At 48.3% G+C, this 15,706-nt stretch overlaps 1 protein-coding gene across 11 annotated transcripts in view; it reads left to right on the top strand.

Moving 5' to 3' along the window:
• Nucleotides 1-15,706, top strand: part of aak1b (AP2 associated kinase 1b) — a 146,770-nt gene that overhangs the window by 31,567 nt on the left and 99,497 nt on the right. For all 11 annotated transcript variants that reach the window (XM_085970972.1, XM_085970969.1, XM_085970967.1 and 8 more), the window contains exons 4-5: nt 5,212-5,354; nt 7,281-7,402. In XM_085970972.1, coding sequence (XP_085827098.1) covers nt 5,212-5,354; nt 7,281-7,402 — 265 coding nt within the window. The remainder of the gene's footprint in view (nt 1-5,211; nt 5,355-7,280; nt 7,403-15,706) is intronic.

The following is a 15,706-nucleotide window of genomic DNA, read 5'->3' as shown; positions in this document are numbered from 1 at the left end:
AATTCAGTACCCTGTCCCTGCTTTCTCCCCATATCCCTTGATCCCTTTAGCCTTAAGAAATATATCTAACTCCGTCTTGAATATATTCAATGAATTGGCCTCAACTGCCTTGTGTGGCAGAGAATTCCACAGGTTCACCACACTCTGGGTGAAGAAATTCCTCCTCATCTCAGTCCTAAATGGCTTACCCCTTATCCTTAGACTGTGACCCCTGGTTCTGGACTCCCCCGCCATCGGGAACATCCTGCATCTAGCCTGTATAGTCCTGTTAGAATTTTATAAGTTTCAATGAGATCCCTTCTCATTCTTCTAAACTCCAGCGAATATAAGCCTAATCGACCCAATCTCTCCTCATACGTCATTCCTGCCATCCCAGGTATCAGTCTGGTGAATCTTCGCTGCACTCCCTTCATGGCAAGAACATCCTTCCTCAGATAAGGCGACCAAAACTGCACACAATACTCGAGGTGTGGTCTCACCAAGGCCCTGTACAACTGCAGCAAGACATCCTTGCTCCTGTACTCGAATCCTCTCGCTATGAAGACCAACATACCATTTGCCTTCTTAACCGCCTGCATGCTTACCTTCAGCGACTGGTGCACAAGGACACCCAGGTCTCGTTGCACTTCCCCTTTTCCCAATCTATTGCCGTTCCGATAATCTGTTTGGTTTTTCATGTGGTCTGAGAATACCTTGGGTGTATTCTGCGTGCATGGGAATCTGGGACTTTGCAGGGACAAGCACTCGTGCAAATGAATAATGGATATTACTGGGCCGAATAGAAAATGCTGCGCTTTATCGCAGGAAAGAAATTGCCACTCTGCGAGTGTTACTCTGCTGCGAGCTGTTGGAGAGCCGGTTTGGGCAACTTGCCCACATTTTTAATGAGATGAATTGCCTTTGCTCCGTTCCCTTGACGCAGGTTGGGCTCGCACTTTGCAGCTCCCAGACATTGGGAACCGACCGGCTTGTGTGCAAAACTGTAGGCGCCATCGTCATCCCGTTCCGCACTGCGGCATGTTCGGGCTTCTTTTGAGCAGTGGATGGTGATTGCAGGTTTCCATGGCTACAACTGGATTTTCCTGTGATCCGACTTTTGTTTTTGCAGTCTTCCAACACCAGAAATGAGTGTGTTGTTTTCCTGGCATTCTCTACACAAGAAAATCTGCTTTTTTTTTTAATTTCCTGAAGTTGTTCTTCCTCACCACTTGGTTTATCTATTTTACTGATGGAGAGGGCCGGCGAGGGACATGTTCCAATATCTCTGTCGTCTTCTGGTCCTCTTAGGCAGTCCCTCGGAACCGAGGATGACTTGCTTCCACACTAAAAATGAGTTCTCAGGTGACTGATGAGTCCAATGCGGGACCTCCAGTCTCTGTCCATGAGGGTCCTGACATTCCAGGTCCCGAACTTCATTTTAAAGGGTGGAAGGTGCCTGTGCGTGAATTCTTTTAACGTGGGGTGGCCGTTGCACACCAGCTACCACACGGGCATGACAGAGCAAGGTCTTGGTCCAGCGGCAAGGAGATCCAAGATGATTGGAGACCAGGCTCTGCTACATCGGCTACACACACACGCACACATACTCCTACCGTCGCCAAAGATCAAAAACCAAAAGGCACAGAGCGGTGCAGCACATACCTACCCCATCCCCTGCCTCCACACATTGACTTGCCTCTCTATCATTATGGTTTGTCCTCGTCTAATTCTAAAAGGTTGTCCATGCCACCTGTGAGCAGCCACTAGGAGGCGAGCAGGTGCAAGGACCCCTTAGGCAGGACGCGCATGTCCGATTATCCCCTCCTCCTCCTCCTCGTTGTAGGGTTGCCAACTTGGGTCGGACATAATCCTGGAATATCTCTGTCAACGTGGCTTTGAAAGCAGTAGCGTGAGAGCCACTATGATGAAGCATCTGATCAAGCCTACCCGTAGCAAAGGGATGCACTGGGGAGCTCGAATTATGGGCACTGTCCTGTCATTCCTTGGTACTTGATCCAACTCTGGCCTCTTGTCCATCCCTTACTTCCTTTGCCCCACCATTGGCGGCCGTGCCTTCAGCTGTCTAGGACCTAAGCACTGGAATTCCCTCCCCAAACGTCTGCCTCTCCACTTCTCCTCTTTTTAAGACTCTGCTTAAACCTTGCCTCTTTGACCAAGCTTTTGGTCACTTGTCCCTAATACCTCCTTCCTTGGCTCGATGTCAGCTTTTGCCCTGCAAAGCGCCTTGGGTAGTTTTAGAATGCTACAAGTTGTTCTTGTGGTTCAGTGTCCCAAGCGCTCATCCTGTCACACTCTGGCGTAGTACACGATGGTTCCAATACATTGGCACATTCACTGTGGAATCCCACCCAGAACGAGGAAGGATGACTTTCCCCCCTCCACCCCCCCCCCCGGCCCATTCACTTGTTTTAAGTGCAGTAGCAGCAGCCTGGCCTTGCAGGAAAATCTGAAGGTGGGGTGGGGGGGGGGGGGGGAAACGGTAGTTGTTTTGGCTCCGATCTAGGCGATGACTTCATGCGTGTGCATGTTAATTATTTTTTTAACCCAGTTTTTGCTTAAAAAAAAATGAAAATCCCTTCAGTTTACTTTTATATTTTTTTTAATATTGGTGCAAAATAGCCAAACAAATGGGAGAGACTGAAAGGGATTCACCCATCAACGATTTGTCTGAAAGCCACATGCTCCCTTATAAACCCATTTGTTTCAGTACCACTTTAAGCATTGCTCTGATAGAGGGGGTATTAGTTGCTGGCACTTTGGTCTAATGTAAAGTCAGTCACCTAGCTAAAGCTGTTGCTGCTGGCTGTATATCCCTTTGCAGACAGGAACCATGGTGGGCCAGCTCTATCCTACAATTTAACTTTTTGTTTCTAAAAAAAAAACACTAGCGTTCTGCTCGGCTTCAGCATTATCTCAAAGCCCATTGTTCAGCGGCGGACCGCTTGTTGTGACGCTGCAACAGAATTCCAATAATCCTGTGGTCTGTGAAATTGCTTTCTGTGTGAAACTCCTCTGGATTAGAGGCTGTGCAATGGGATCATTTTTCAACAAGATTCCATCCGTTAACGCCCTCTTTTGTAATTATTGCAATGCATTGTTGTCATGTTTAACAAGCTTTGGACGCAAGCCCACAAATCTTTAGAAATTGGTTCCTCCTGCGATCACCTTTCCAATTGGGATTTAAACTGACCTGGAGGAGGGTCTGAATAGTAAAATCTCCAGAAGGAGGAGAGCTTCTCGCTTCGACACAAGTAGTTCACGCTCATTTTTGAAATGCTGGATTCAACCTGCTGGACAACTGAGGGTTGATGGGGTTGCCTTCCTGCTAACTTGCGCTGCAGCAGAAAGAATGGCGGGGGGGGGGGGGCGGTGGAAATGGTATCAAACCCCGAGTCAGAAGGCTGTGGGTTCAAGTCCCACTCCAGTGACTTGAGCACAAAAATCTAGGCTAATACTCCCAGTGCGGTGCTGAGGGAATGTTGCACTGTCGGAGGTGCCGTCTTTCGGATGAGACATTAGACCGAGGCCCCGTCTGCCCCCTCAGGTGGACATAAAAGATCTTGTGGCACTATTTCGAAGCAGAGCAGGGGAGTTCTCCCCGGTATCCTGGCCAATATGTATCCATCAAGCAGCACCACTAAAACAGATTATCTGGTCATTGTCACGTTGCTGTTTGTGGGAGCTTGCTGTGTTCAAACTGTCTGCTGCGTTTCCTACATTACAACAGCGACTACACTTCAAAAAGCACTTCATTGGCTGTAAAGCGCTTTGGGACATCCGGTGGCCATGAAAGGCGCTATATAAATGCAAGTCTGTCTTATTTTTGGTCTTGCCTAGTTTTCTGACTATTGCGAGGGCTGCCATAGGAACTGACCCCTCCCATCCCAATGGCATGGCTGAGGCAGAGAAGCACACGTGGTGATCCTGTACTCAATTGCTTTCACGAACATGAAAAATGTGACCATCAGTGTTCCCCCTCTCTCTCGTTCTCTCCTTCCCCACACCCACCACCCTCTCTGCAACTTCAGTCTTTCCGAAACTGGCCATTGCAATTTTATCTTTCTCTGTGTAGAGAACGCAGACAATAAAGCACTCAGCGCATCACAGCTCATCCATTTAGAACAAAAAGCCTACAATTCCCCCGTCACGCCACCTAATTAGCTCTTGAATGACCCTCACCGCTGCTACCCGAAAAGGGACCTCTTCCAATCGCTTAGCAATTTTTAGCTCAAGAAATTCTTTGACTTCTGACCTTCATATCTCGCCAGTTGGAGAGTTGTGCCCACTTGTCCTATTGCCGCAGCTTACCTTGAAGTAGTGCTGCGTATTTACACTTTCTCTATTGTTTGGTATCTTGCATATCTCTTGGGCTCCCTCACAGTTGCTTTTTTTCAAGGCGGGGTGCTCCAGTACCCCCTCTTCCTTCAACTAAGTTGTGTCTGGGTGGGTTATGGTGGTCTGGTGAGTCTGGTGGGCTAGCTTGTGGAGAGGGGGTCCGGTGGGCTATCTTGTGGAGATGGGGTCTGGTGGGCTATCTTGTGGAGATGGGGTCTGGTGGGCTATCTTGTGGAGATGGGGTCCGGTGGGCTATCTTGTGGAGATGGGGTCCGGTGGGCTATCTTGTGGAGATGGGGTCCGGTGGGCTATCTTGTGGAGATGGGGTCCGGTGGGCTATCTTGTGGAGATGGGGTCCGGTGGGCTATCTTGTGGAGATGGGGTCCGGTGGGCTATCTTGTGGAGATGGGGTCCGGTGGGCTATCTTGTGGAGATGGGGTCCGGTGGGCTATCTTGTGGAGATGGGGTCCGGTGGGCTATCTTGTGGAGATGGGGTCCGGTGGGCTATCTTGTGGAGATGGGGTCCGGTGGGCTATCTTGTGGAGATGGGGTCCGGTGGGCTATCTTGTGGAGATGGGGTCCGGTGGGCTATCTTGTGGAGATGGGGTCCGGTGGGCTATCTTGTGGAGATGGGGTCCGGTGGGCTATCTTGTGGAGATGGGGTCCGGTGGGCTATCTTGTGGAGATGGGGTCCGGTGGGCTATCTTGTGGAGATGGGGTCCGGTGGGCTATCTTGTGGAGATGGGGTCCGGTGGGCTATCTTGTGGAGATGGGGTCCGGTGGGCTATCTTGTGGAGATGGGGTCCGGTGGGCTATCTTGTGGAGATGGGGTCCGGTGGGCTATATTGAGCCATTGCCTCCTTTTTCTCGTTGCAGGAGGTCAAGTGGTGAACCTGATGAACCAGCGGTTGCAGACGGGTTTCACGGAGAACGAGGTGTTGCAGATATTTTGTGACACGTGTGAAGCAGTCGCGAGGTTGCACCAGTGCAAAACGCCTATCGTCCACCGGGATTTAAAGGTGATTGGGTCTCCCACAGCAAGTTTCAATGAAATATGCTGTTATAGAAACTGTTAGCCGGCCTGCCAATCCTGTCTTGTAACTGACTGAAAGGCTGAGAGTGAGACACAAATGGATTGACTTTTCTTTTTTATTTTCCCCCTTCTGCGGCACGCAGAACTCACACACACAGAAGAGAAGAATTGCTTTGGGTGCAGCAACTTCTTAAATGGCTGAAGAGTTCGTGTAGGTTTTGTGCGGTTGGAGTAACTTCAGACAGTGCTGCCATACATGGTGACGCACAACACTTTCTCCCCCACCACCCTCTCCCAGTGTAATGAACCGTGGCCATAAAGCATGGTTCTGCCAGGGTTCCCCTCCCACTGCCATCTCCCACAAATACTGAGTTGTGAACACAAAAGCAGTGTTCTTTCACCTATGTAGCAATGGTTTCCCCTCCCACCCCATCCCATATAATGAATTGAGTACGAAGCAGTGACCCGCCATATAATGGAAGAGTACACTTCTCTCCTCCCCTCCCCCAATAACCCCAGTGGATTGAATCATGCGCATGTGTCTCACTACATGATGAAGCTGTACTTCTTTTTCCCCCCCCCCCCCCCCCCCCAAGTGTGTTAAATCATGAGCACAAAGCGATGTCTTATTAACGGAGCCCTCTGCCCAGTATATGGTGAGCAGAAAGCAATGTCCTGCCACATAACAGCAGCAAGTTTTTACAGCGATGCCCTGTGGTAATTATTTTTAGTGCATTTTTTTTTTTTTGGAAAAGCACCAGATATTTTATGGCTACTCTCGTTGCTGAGGGCCGTTGCGGCCGTGGACCTGACGGGTGCAGACTCGGAAGGTGGCAAACTTGATCACTGATCCCTGGTGGTCAGAGAGTGCCCTATTGGCCTCCGCACTCCTGGGTTCGGGAGTAAGGGGGAGTGAAATTAAACCAACCAGGCTGGTTTTTGTTTAGCTGATTGCTGTTCAGTGACTTCAGCTGCACAGGTTGAGCATGTCTGCGATTTCCCTCCGCAAAACAATATTCCAGCTGGCGCCCACTGTGTCAGCTCGGGCAGCTGGAGTGGTGAGCTGCACTGGGAAAGGAGAAAATCAGAAGGGGCGAGGACTGGGACGTTTTGATGTACTAAATACAGTAAACTCTTGTTTAAACGGCACTTAATCATCCGGAATATTTCAATAACCGGCAAAATAGATAACCGGTAATCTTGCCGAATCCATTCAGCACTCGTTTTGCCAAGTCCGAGTCTCCCGTGGTGGCAGAGTTGGTCAGTGGTTTTTATTTTTGTTTGTGTTACATAGAAGATAGGAGCAGGAGTAGGCCATTTGGCCCCTCGAGCCTGTTCCGTCATTTAATGAGGTCATGGCTGATCATCCAAATTCAGTACCCTGTCCCTGCTTTCTCCCCATATCCCTTTAGCCTTAAGAAATATATCTAACGCCTTCTTGAATATATTTAATGAATTGGCCTCAACTGCCTTCTGTGGTAGAGAATTCCACAGGTTCACCACTCTCTGGGTGAAAAAATTCCTCCTCATCTCAGTCCTAAATGGCTTACCCCTTATCGTTAGACTGTGACCCCTGGTTCTGGACTCCCCCGCCATCGGGAACATCCTTCCTGCATCTAGTTTGTCTAGTCCTGTTAGAATTTTATAAGTTTCAATGAGATCCCCTCTCATTCTTCTAAACTTAAAAATTGCCTTGGTAGGTATATCTCTCTGTGATCCAGAATTTTTCATCAACTGGCACCATCCTGGTCCCACAGCTGCTGGATAAGAAAGAGTTTACTGTATATATAAATTCAGGTTTATTCCCGAGAGTTAGGGATTCAAAAATCTATACGGTGCATATGTGGAGGAATGATGTCCGTCCGCTGGATGGTTCTCGTTGCTAAGTATTTGTAATTTTTCTCTTTTTTAGGTTGAAAACATATTGCTTCATGACAAAGGGCATTACGTCCTCTGTGACTTTGGAAGTGCAACCAATAAATTCCAAAATCCTCAGGTCGAAGGAGTCAACACAGTTGAAGATGAAATTAAAAAGTAAGCGTTTGTACTTTTTTCATGTTTCTCCAGTAAATTGGGTCTCAGTAGATGAAGTATTACAGTGCCGGGGAACTTACTGAAAATTGGGTACAGTAGTGTAGCGGTTGTGGGACTGGACTGGTGAGTCAGAAATTGAGCTCCAATTCCATCGTGGCAAGTTGAATAAGTCTGGAAATTTCTGGGCTTCCAGGTTGTTGTAAAAAATCAAACTGGTTCATTGATGTCCTCCAGGGAAAGCGACCGTGGCACTTTTTAATCAAGTCTTGCCTACGTGTGATTCTATTGCACTCAATGGGGGGAAAAATTCGGTTGATTTGCGCCTCTAGTTACGGGGCGCAAAGCAACTCGCGCCTGGGCCGCTAACGCCTCCCGTGTAATTCAGCGGGAGGTTAGCGGTGGCGGTAACCGTTAGCGCCCCACGGCGCTGCGCCTCCGGCGATGACATCGTCACCGTGCGCAGCGCCCCGGCTGCAATCTTCGGTAGCGCCCCCTGACTTACCACCGGATGCTATGTCTGACAGGGTCAGGGGGGCGTACGTGCGACCGGGGCGGCGCCGGGAGGCTATTTATTTTTGTTGCTGGCCGCCTACCAGCACCTGCCCCCTTTGCCGTCCCCGGCCTCCTGTGAACGCCCCCCCCCCCCCCCCCCCCCCAAAGCGGGGCGCCGGCTGCTCTCCGTGAGCCCGGCACTCCTATTGAGTGCCGGACTCTCTCGCCGGCGCTCCGATCCCTGGTGGCCCAGCTAGGCCCCTCCCCTTGAATAAGGGGAGGAAGGTCTGCAGTACCGTGGCACGTAGCACCACAATATTCACTCTCAGCGCCCCGAGGGGGAGGTGGGGCACTTCCAGTAGTGCCCCGCCTCCCTCTTGGGGCGTTACCAGTGAATTTCGGGCGCGGGGGCGCTAACTTTTTCGGGTGTAGCGCTCCGGCGAAGTTATCACCCCAAAGGAGGCGCGACCCAATTTTGCCCCCAATGTCTTTTAGCGAGCCACCATGAAGCAAGAAAGTGGCTGACCACCTTAGTGCAACTAGAGATGAGCAACTTGCCACATCCTGAGAACAAATGTTAAAAAAAATAGGTTCTCTTCCACCTCTGAAAGAGAATGGTAGGGTAACTTTTTTTTGGGTTGTAATGTAGAGTCCCACCTAAAACGTTAATCAAGTCTTTCTTTCCAACAATGACCGATTGATTGAGCGTTTGCAGCAGTTTCTGTAACTAGGTGTACTCTCCTTTCTGGCAACGGAGGCAGCCTTGTGATCCCAAGGCTTTGTTTGTGATAAACCTGAGACGTTTGTGGTGGAATGACGTATGAGGAGAGATTGGGTCGATTGGGCTTATATTCGCTGGAGTTTAGAAGAATGAGAGGGGATCTCATTGAAACATAGAATTCTAACAGGACTAGACAGACTAGATGCAGGAAGGATGTTCCCGATGGCGGGGGAGTCCAGAACCAGGGGTCACAGTCTAAGGATAAGGGGTAAGCCATTTAGGACAGAGATGAGGAGGAATTTCTTCACCCAGAGAGTGGTGAACCTGTGGAATTCTCTACCACAGAAGGCAGTGGAGGCCAATTCATTAAATATATTCAAGAAGGAGTTAGATATATTACTTAAAGCTAAAGGAATATGGGGAGAAAGCCGGGACAGGGTACTCAATTTGGATGATCAGCCATGATCTCATTAAATGGCGGAGCAGGCTCGAGGGGCCGAATGGCCTACTCCTGCTCCTATCTTCTATGTTTCTTTGAGTCTTTCTCCAGTGTTGCTGGAAGATTTTCAGCAGTTACAGGGCAGGGTGTAGGGTTAGGTATACTTGGCTCGCAGAGTCATGCAAGCAGTGCGAGTGCCTCAGGATTTGTCCCCGCTTCAAAGGTTGTCATGTTACTTCTGATGAAACGGTTTCAGCTATGAATTATTGAACTTCAGCCGAATGTGAAAGATCACATCAAAATGCTTGCAGCTGAGGCGATGAATGGCTTCACTCTGAGCGAAACAACAGCACTGATAATGATGCATGTTTTACACTGTGAAGCAACGTGAAATACCTGCACGATAGGTCCAATGGACTTGAACCTCACCTAGCTCATTTTTCTGGATTCTCTGTGACCTTCCAGTGCCCTCCCATTCTGATAATATTCAGGGACTGGAAGTAATCAGGAAAGTATTATAATACGTGGGTATTCACTCTTGTGCAAAAACATTTTTAATGGCTTGGGGTTGAGAATGATCCCCTGTCGCATTAAATGGAGCCACAGTTGCTGTCATTTCCAGTGATGGATTGCTGTTTATGAATGCAGTTTCAGCACTGAACACTGCAGAACAATGTCCACAGAAACACGAGGGTTGCAGAAATATTCTGAGCAGGACCTTGTTGCGGTAACCTTTCTTAAATTCTCGTCCCAGACGATTTCTCCTAGCCAGCAACGAAATCAGATTTCACTTTCCATACGCGAGACTGACTGAGCAACTCGCCAGTCGCATCCCCCGAGAGTTGAACTGGACCTTGGACAGCGTGGACCACTTTCCATACCTCGGGAACCGACTGTCAACAAGGGCAGACGTCGATGATGAAGTCCAACACCGCCTTCAGTGTGCCAGTGCAGCCTTCGGTCGCCTGAAGAAGAGAGTGTTTGAAGACCAGGACCTCAAACCCAGCACCAAGCTCATGGTCTACAGAGCAGTAGTGATACCCGCCCTCCTGAATGCTTCAGAAACATGGACCATGTACAGCAGGCACCTCAAAGCACTGGAGAGGCACCACCAACGCTGCCTCTGCAGGATCCTGCAAATCCATTGGCTGGATAGGCGCACCAACGTCAGTGTTCTCGCTCAGGCCAACATCCCCAGCATCGAAGCTTTGACCACGCTCGATCAGCTTCGATGGACGGGTAACGTCCGCATATCCGATATGAGACTCCCAAAACAAGCGCTCTACTCGGAGCTCTGACATGGCAAGAAAGCCCCAGGTGGGCAGAGGAAATACTTCAAGGGCACCCTCAAAGCTTCCTTGAAAAAGTGTAACATCCCCACTGACACCTGGGAATCCCTGGCCCAAGACCGCACAAAGTGGAGAAGAAGCATCCGGGAAGGCGCCGAACACCACGAGTCTCTTTGCTGGGAGCAAGCGGAAGCCAAGCGCAAACAGCGGTAGGAGCACACGTCAACCCACCTGCCCCACCTGTGACAGAGACTGTAGGTCCCGCATTGGACTCATCAGTCACCTGAGAACTCATTTTTAGTGTGGAAGCAAGTCATCCTCGGTTCCGAGGGACTGCCTAAGAAGATTTGCACTGATCCTTGCACGAAGTTCAAATCCAGTTTTCCAGCCAACTGTGATGTTCTCTTCACACTGCGGAGTACTCTGCTAAACTGTGTACCTGAAATGCTCTTGTCGCAAACGCCATTAAGCAAGGGCACTGGTCTGCTCTTCTCAGAGGGGAAGGAAAAAAGCCGAATCACTATTGAAACTCCAAATACGAGTAAAAGTCCTGGGATCCCATGAGGGATAGAATTGAAAGGCAGAGAAGTTGTGTTCAACTTGTGTCAAACCTTGGTGAGACCACACTGGGAGCACTGTGAACAGTTCCAGTCTCAGTTTTATAAAAAAGGATATAGAGGCACTGGAGAAGGGGCAAAAAAGATTTACTAGAATGATCCCAGAACTGAGCGGTTATAACTATCAGGAAAGATTGAATAGGCTGGGGGTCTCTTCTCTAGAAAGAGAAGACTGAGGAGTGACCTGATAGAGGTCTTTAAGATTACGAAAGGGTTTGATAGGGTAGACACAGCGAAGATGCTTCCACTTGCGGGAGAGACCAGAACTAGGGGTCTGTAAATATAAGATAGTAACTAATAAATCCAATAGGGAATTGGGGAGAAATTTCTTTACCCAGAGAGTGGTGAGAATGTGGCACTCGCTACCACAGGGAGTGGTTGAGGTTAAATAGCATTGATACATGTAAGGGGAGGCTGGATAAACACATGAGGGAGAAAGGAATAGAAGGGTTATGTTGATGGGGTGAGATGAAGAGGGGCGGGAGGAGGCTCGTGTGAGCCTGTTGGGCTGAATGCCTGTTTCTGTGCTGTGAATACTATTAATTATAGGGAATAGCATATAATACAGCCAAGACCACTTGTTTACCCATTTCATGAAAAAACGAACTGCAGAATGTGATTCCCGAAACACTGGCCAGAATCCTGTGTAACAAAAGCAGAATTTGACACATTCAGTTACTGTAGGCCAGTCTCCATACAAGAAATAAAAACAGAAAATGCTAGAAATACTCAGCCGGTCAGGCAGCATCAGAGAGCGAAACAGATTAACGTTGCAGGTCGACGACCCTTCGTCAGAATTTCCAGCATCCGCAGTTTTTTGCTTTTGTATTAATATAAAGCAAGATTTTAACCATCTCCAGCCTGAGTGGAGATAAACATAAGAACATAAGAAATAGGAGCAGGAATAGGCCACTTGGCCCCTCGAGCCTGCTCCGCCATTCAATAAGATCATGGCTGATCTTGGGCTCAAAGCCACTTCCCCGCCCGCTCCCCATAACCCTTCACTCCCTTATCTTGCAAAAATCTGTCTATCTCCACCTTAAATGTATTTAATGACCCAGCCTGCACAGCTCTCTGGGGCAGAGAATTCCACAGATTTACGACCCTCTGAGAGAAGAAATTCCTCCTCCCCTCAGTTTTAAAAGGGCGACCCTTTATTCTGAAACTATGCCCCTGAGTTCTAGATTTCCCCACGAGGGGAAACATCCTCTCTGCATCTACCTTGTCGAACCCCCTCAGTATCGCATGTTTCGATAAGATCACCTATCATTCTTCTAAATTCCAATGAGTATAGGTCCAGCCTGCTCAACCTTTCCTCATAAGTCAACCCCCTCATCTCTGGAATTAACCTAGTGAATCGTCTCTGAACTGCCTCCAATGCAAGTATATCCTTCCATAAATAAGGAGGTCAAAACTGTACGCAGTACTCCAGGTGTGGCCTCGCCAACACCCTGTACAGTTGTAGCAGGACTTCCAACGGCAGCCCTCTGGAGTTGCATCATCGTTGGCCTCCTGGCTGGAAAAGACCCACTCGGGTGACTAACGGGTAGACCTGTCCACGATCCATGCTCTTTACACCAAGCAGGAGCAGGCATCTTTCCCAGGCGTGGATGCCCATCCTGATGCAGCAATGCAATTTAAAAAAATAATCGGTTGTAGCTCAGCCTCCCCTCGCGTATTGTTCCCCATATAATTAATTTGTTTCTGTATTTAATTTCAGTGAATTTTAATGAGGACAATAAGGAGTTTGAGGATGCTTCAGTGTTTGTGTTGTGAAGTGTCTCTTAACTCTTTGAGTTGACTGACGAGCATCTTAAATATTCTTTCAAGTGACTTCATGTGTTGAGTTAATCGGATTGTGTGCAGTTTTGGTCGCCTTATCTGAGGAAGGATGTTCTTGCCATGGGGGGAGTGCAGCGAAGATTCACCAGACTGATACCTGGGATGGCAGGAATGACGTATGAAGAGAGATTGGGTCGATTAGGCTTATATTCGCTAGAGCTTAGAAGAATGAGAAGGGATTGAAACTTATAAAATTCTAACAGGACTGGACAGACTAGAAACATAGAAGATAGGAGCAGGAGTAGGCCATTCGGCCCTTCGAGCCTGCTCCGCCATTCAACGAGATCATGGCTGATCATCCAAACCCTAGCACCCGGTCCCTACACCGACAGCCATCCCACCCAAGCCCTATCCCCGTAACCCCACGTATTTAATCCCCCCTAACACTAAGGGTCAATTTTTTTTTTTATCATGGCCAATCAACCTAACCCGCACATCTTTAGACTGTGGGAGGAAACCGGAGCACCCGGAGGAAACATGCAGGAAGGATGTTCCCAATGGCGGGGGAGTCCAGAACCAGGGGTCACAGTCTAAGGATAAGGGGTAAGCCATTTAGGACAGAGATGAGGAGGAATTTCTTCACCCAGAGAGTGGTGAACCTGTGGAATTCTCTACCACACAAGGCAGTGGAGGCCAATTCATTAAATATATTCAGGAAGGAGTTGGATATATTTCTTAAGGCTAAAGGGATCAAGGGGTATGGGGAGAAAGCAGGGACAGGGTACTGAATTTGGATGATCAGCCATGATCTCATTAAATGGTGGAGCAGGCTCGAGGGGCCGAATGGCCTACTCCTGCTCCTATCTTCTATGTTTCTATCTGCGTCCTAAGTAGTTTGCGCTCCCCACCTGAGTCATTGAACGTTTAGCTCTGTCGTACGTGTGGCAGTAGAATTTCAGTCATGTGTTGATGGTTGGCGTGTGAAATCTACCTACAGGAAACTTTGTTATATCTGGCACTGACGGGACCGAGCTGTTGCTGATCTATCAAAACTGCCGGACATACCAGCGTTAATGTTGAAGCATATGGAGGCTTTCATCTCCGTATCTGACAACAAACACTGTTGCTTAGCAACAGCTTCTAAACAGTCGGCCCGTACCTTAGAAGCATCTCTGTAGCTTAGCAACAGCTTCAGAGAGACTTTACAGACTTTGACTGTTGGGGGGGAAAAAAGCCACGAGAAGAAAAAAAACCTAACAAAACGGCTCCTGATTTCTGCCGGTAGATCGAGGTTTCCGGACATACAACCTCCGGATAAACCAAAGTTTCCTGTATTATGTCTGCTCGAACTCTGAAAATTACCCAGCGGTGCTCAATATCGAGTTCAACAATTTCAGATCATAACCTCGGCCCCTATTACATTTTTACTTATATCTTTTATCCACCCCTTTGTTTTGGTTTTTCCCTTTCTTCCCCCCCCCCCCCCATTCCTCTTTTTTCTCTCTCCCACATGGCAGCTGTCTCCCATTCTGCCAGAACATTTCACACCTAATCTAGAGCCGTCTTTTGTCTCCACTAGTCCTATCACCATCTCGTCTCGTTTTGAATACCTCTTAATGTCTCTTCACTTCTTGTTGTCTCCCACCCCTGCCTTTCGATCTATTTCATTTCCTTTCCAGTTTTGAAAAAGGGTTAGACCCGAAACGTCGACTCTAATTTCTCTCCACGGATGTTGCCTGGCCTGCTGTGTTTTTCCAGCATTTTCTGTTGTTATTTCGGATTTCCAGCATCTGCAGTATTTTGCTATCGTTTGTGCATTTATAGAGTTCCTCTCTCTGAACGCTGGTTGTGTCTGATGAAGGCTGTAAGCAGTAATAGTCGGGTGAGGTACTGATGGTTATTTGTGTGAATTGACAGTTTTGAGAGCAATCTGAGATCATGAGTCAAGTGTTGCAATTAAGTACATCATATAAACATTTTGGTAGAATGCCAAGTATGAGTTAAGTATGATTTCCTTCCCTCCCTTCCCCTTGAAGGGTAATAGTATCAATTTGGTTATTAAGCCAAGGGACAAGCTTGAAATAAGACCTATTTCAGTTTTATCTATGTGCTCTGACATAAAAGTCAAAAAAGCTCATTGTGGCCTTGTGAAAGATGCATTTGCATTACAAGTGCAGTTTTCTTGCAGTCGACAGCCGTTCTCTGAGTAAACAGACCGACGTGCACAGAGCCGATGGAAGAGCGGACCCACTCTTCATGGGTGTGTTCCCAGCTGCCATCAGATCAACTATCCTCTCCTGTGGCGTGTGAAAAGCAGTGAGCTGGTTTTAATGTGTGTCATGACCCGAAATAATGTCATGACACAAGCACACTGACTCACAAGACTGGTTCAGTGTCACTTCCCAGGCTGGCTGCATCCATTTTATTTTTTTTCATACTCTCTCTTTTCCTACCCCCCCTGTCCTCCAGCGGCCCACTGCATCTGCTTCTGGGGGTGCGGGCGGGCAGGCAATTCAAAGAAAGAAAATCTTGCATTATTCTTTGCTTCCACTCTCCTGTAGGCTCATTGAAAGCTAAGACCAGGACCATTGCTTTCCTCTTGATTCGTGTTAACAAATCCTTGAAGACTTCATTTGTAAAAACATTTAAGGAACATAACATAAGAACATAAGAAATAGGAGCAGGAATAGGCCACTTGGCCCCTCGAGCCTGCTCCGCCATTCAGTAAGATCATGGCTGATCTTGGGCTCAAAGCCACTACCCTGCCCGCTCCCCATAACCCTTCACTCCCTTATCTTGCAAAAGTCTATCTATCTATCTCCACCTTTAATGACCCAGCCTCCACGGCTCTCTGGGGCAGAGAATTCCACAGATTTATGACCCTCCGAGAAGAAATTCCTCCTCATCTCAGTTTTAAAAGGGCGACCCTTTATTCTGAAACTGTGCCCCCGAGTTCTAGATTTC

Source organism: Somniosus microcephalus, chromosome 30 (assembly GCF_052327205.1).
Source record: "Somniosus microcephalus isolate GS21.2 chromosome 30, FLI_Smic_1.0, whole genome shotgun sequence".
In the NCBI taxonomy this organism is placed as follows: Eukaryota; Metazoa; Chordata; class Chondrichthyes; order Squaliformes; family Somniosidae; genus Somniosus; species Somniosus microcephalus.
This window is presented reverse-complemented; position numbering and strand designations above follow the sequence as displayed.